The sequence below is a fragment of the Grammomys surdaster genome, unplaced genomic scaffold (assembly GCF_004785775.1).
Source record: "Grammomys surdaster isolate TR1022 unplaced genomic scaffold, NIH_TR_1.0 124976, whole genome shotgun sequence".
Classification (NCBI taxonomy): Eukaryota; Metazoa; Chordata; class Mammalia; order Rodentia; family Muridae; genus Grammomys; species Grammomys surdaster.
In genome coordinates this window covers 402,941-405,504 of record NW_021619904.1, presented here as the reverse complement: position 1 = coordinate 405,504, position 2,564 = coordinate 402,941, and the positions used below count along the sequence as shown (strand labels likewise).

General features: G+C 45.4%; 1 protein-coding gene across 1 annotated transcript; it reads left to right on the top strand.

Moving 5' to 3' along the window:
• The first annotated feature begins 204 nt into the window (after positions 1 to 204).
• LOC114636854 (cornifin-A) lies at positions 205 to 2,168 on the top strand. Its single transcript, XM_028784954.1, has 2 exons — positions 205 to 251; positions 1,390 to 2,168. Exon 2 carries the CDS (start codon positions 1,409 to 1,411, stop codon positions 1,865 to 1,867), a length of 459 nt encoding a protein of 152 aa, XP_028640787.1. The 5' UTR covers positions 205 to 251; positions 1,390 to 1,408; the 3' UTR covers positions 1,868 to 2,168.
• Positions 2,169 to 2,564: the final 396 nt, after the last annotated feature.

Sequence of the window (2,564 nt, the reverse complement as noted above, 5' to 3'; positions counted from 1 at the left end):
AGGGAACCCAGGTGACATCATCGTCAAACTGTCAGTGTCATTATATCAGCTGGGTGGTTTCCATCACAAAAGCTGAGTCAGAGGGTGAACTAGGGGAGGAGGGTGAGTCATAGGTGACTGGTAAGAAAGGAAAACAGAGCATCTGGGGCAAGTCTGTTTCCTGGAGGTGTTCTTCTTATAAAAAGCCAGCTGCCCATTACCTTCATACAGAATCCACGCTAATAGAGAGCCTACTCTTCTCTGAGTATTAGGTAAGTCTCTGCTTGCAAATGATTTGAAATTCTTGCTTATTTTTCAATATGGAAAACTGTACAAAGCCAATGTCTATGACTGAGTTGATGTGGGGTGTTTCTGACAGTTAGAGACCAGTAGCATTATTTGCTTAAATAATAGCACAGTTTGAGTCTGGGAACTTGAGAGATGGTTCAGTTGGTCACTTTAGTAGTCAGCCATGGAATCAGAGATCAGGGCAGGGGAAGGAAGGATCCACTCAAATGTTCACCAAAGTTCACAGCTGGATTCAGACTAAGGTTTAGGTCCAGATAGCTTTCAGAGTAATTGCAGTTCTTACTGGTAGGGACATCAACATAGACATTTAATTCATTAAAAGGATCTGCTAAAGTAATTTTTAGGCCAATATGAAACATACCATACATGTAGTCTGGCAGAGAAGGTGACATGTGTAATTGAAATGCCATGCATAAGAAAGTAATGGTGAGGAGGGACTGTGAGAGAGAGGCATGGCTCAAGGACAGCGCCTTAGTGGTAACACATATCATGAACTATGATGGAAGATCATTTGATAAGCAGAGATGGAAGTGGAGGAAATCTGTAGGAAATCACGAGAGCATAAACTAAAAAGGCAAAAGCACATGGCCATGGACTAACAAGCAGCCATTCTGTAAGTCATACTAAGATTTTTTTGACAAGGAGGTTGGTATGCAGCTGCTTCAGGTGACACCACTTTCCAGACATCCTGGTGGGTAGGTTCACAAGCCTGTCAGAAGCCAGTTATTTTGAGATACTTTATTGCTTTTTAAAAAGTATTATTAATATTTTGGTTAGTGTAGGATTTAGCAGGAGAGTTTTATATGCATATGTCATTCTTTGCTCTTTTCATTTATGCCTTGGAGTTTCTTCAACTGAGTAGATAACATGACCAGGGAGAAAACAAGTGAGAAAAGAACCCACTGAGATGAACCAGAGCAAACCACTCTGGCTCATAATCTTTAAAAAGTCCAGAAATTATCACACCATGTATTATTTTCAAATGTAGAAGTCAGCATGGAGAGAGGCTCTTTTCTCTAAAGGGGCCTGAAATTAAATTGACTTGAGGTTGAGATTGCCTTCTCTTTCAGCGAATCAATAAATTTTCTTTTCTCTTTCCAGGACCAAGTGTTATCTAATCATGAGTTCCCACCAGCAGAAGCAGCCCTGCACTGTACCCCCTCAGCTGCACCAGCAGCAGGTGAAACAACCTTGCCAGCCACCACCCCAGGAACCCTGTGCTCCCAAAACCAAGGAGCCCTGCCAGCCTGTTCCTGAGCCCTGTCAGCCCAAGGTGCCAGAGCCCTGCCAGCCCAAGGTGCCTGAGCCCTGCCAGCCTAAGGTGCCTGAGCCCTGCCAGCCCAAGGTGCCAGAGCCCTGCCAACCCAAGGTGCCTGAGCCCTGCCAACCCAAGGTGCCTGAGCCCTGCCAGCCTAAGGTGCCAGAGCCCTGCCAGCCTAAGGTGCCAGAGCCCTGCCAGCCTAAGGCACCTGAGCCCTGCCACCCCAAGGCTCCTGAGCCCTGCCACCCTGTTGTTCCTGAGCCCTGCCCCCCAACTGTTACTCCATCACCATACCAGCAGAAGACAAAGCAGAAGTAACATTGTCACACAGCTATGCCTGAAGACCTGATCACCAGATGCTGAGGCTGCTTTCCAACCTGCTTATGAGTTCCATTGCCTTGTGCTACACATGCTGTGACCTTCAGTTTTAATCCCTCCCTGCGAAAATGTTGTCTCTCATCCTCATCCTCAAGGATTCCTGAGCCTCTTAGCATTGCCCAAATTCTCATAGAATGGCTATTCTTTCCATGGCTCAGGATTCATCTGAAAGGGGGGTGGAGAGTGAGACAAGTGTGTATTCGATGATATTCTTTCCCCCATTAAAAACCTTTCAACTCCATATCTGGCTGTGTTTATGTATCAGTGGCTGACTGAACTGTCATTACTTTCTCAGTATGAAGCAGAAACTTGCACAGCAAAAACTGGTCAGTAGGTCTATGGCTAAAAGATTCCTGATTTTGTGATTGACTATGTGGGATGTGTGTGTGTGTGTGTGTGTGTGTGTGTGTGTGTGTGTGTGTGTGCGTGTATCTCTAATACACATGTGATGTCATTCTCTCTGTCAGATGGCCAGCTGCCCAATTTACAAATCCTTGGCAATCAATTTTTGTCTTTTGCTTTCCAAGTATCTCTGAGAATTTTTTAAATTTGGAGCCCATGTACACCTCATAGGGACTACATGTCTACTGTTAGACACATCCAAGGGAACACCGAAGCCCCTCTGAAATCTCCCCGT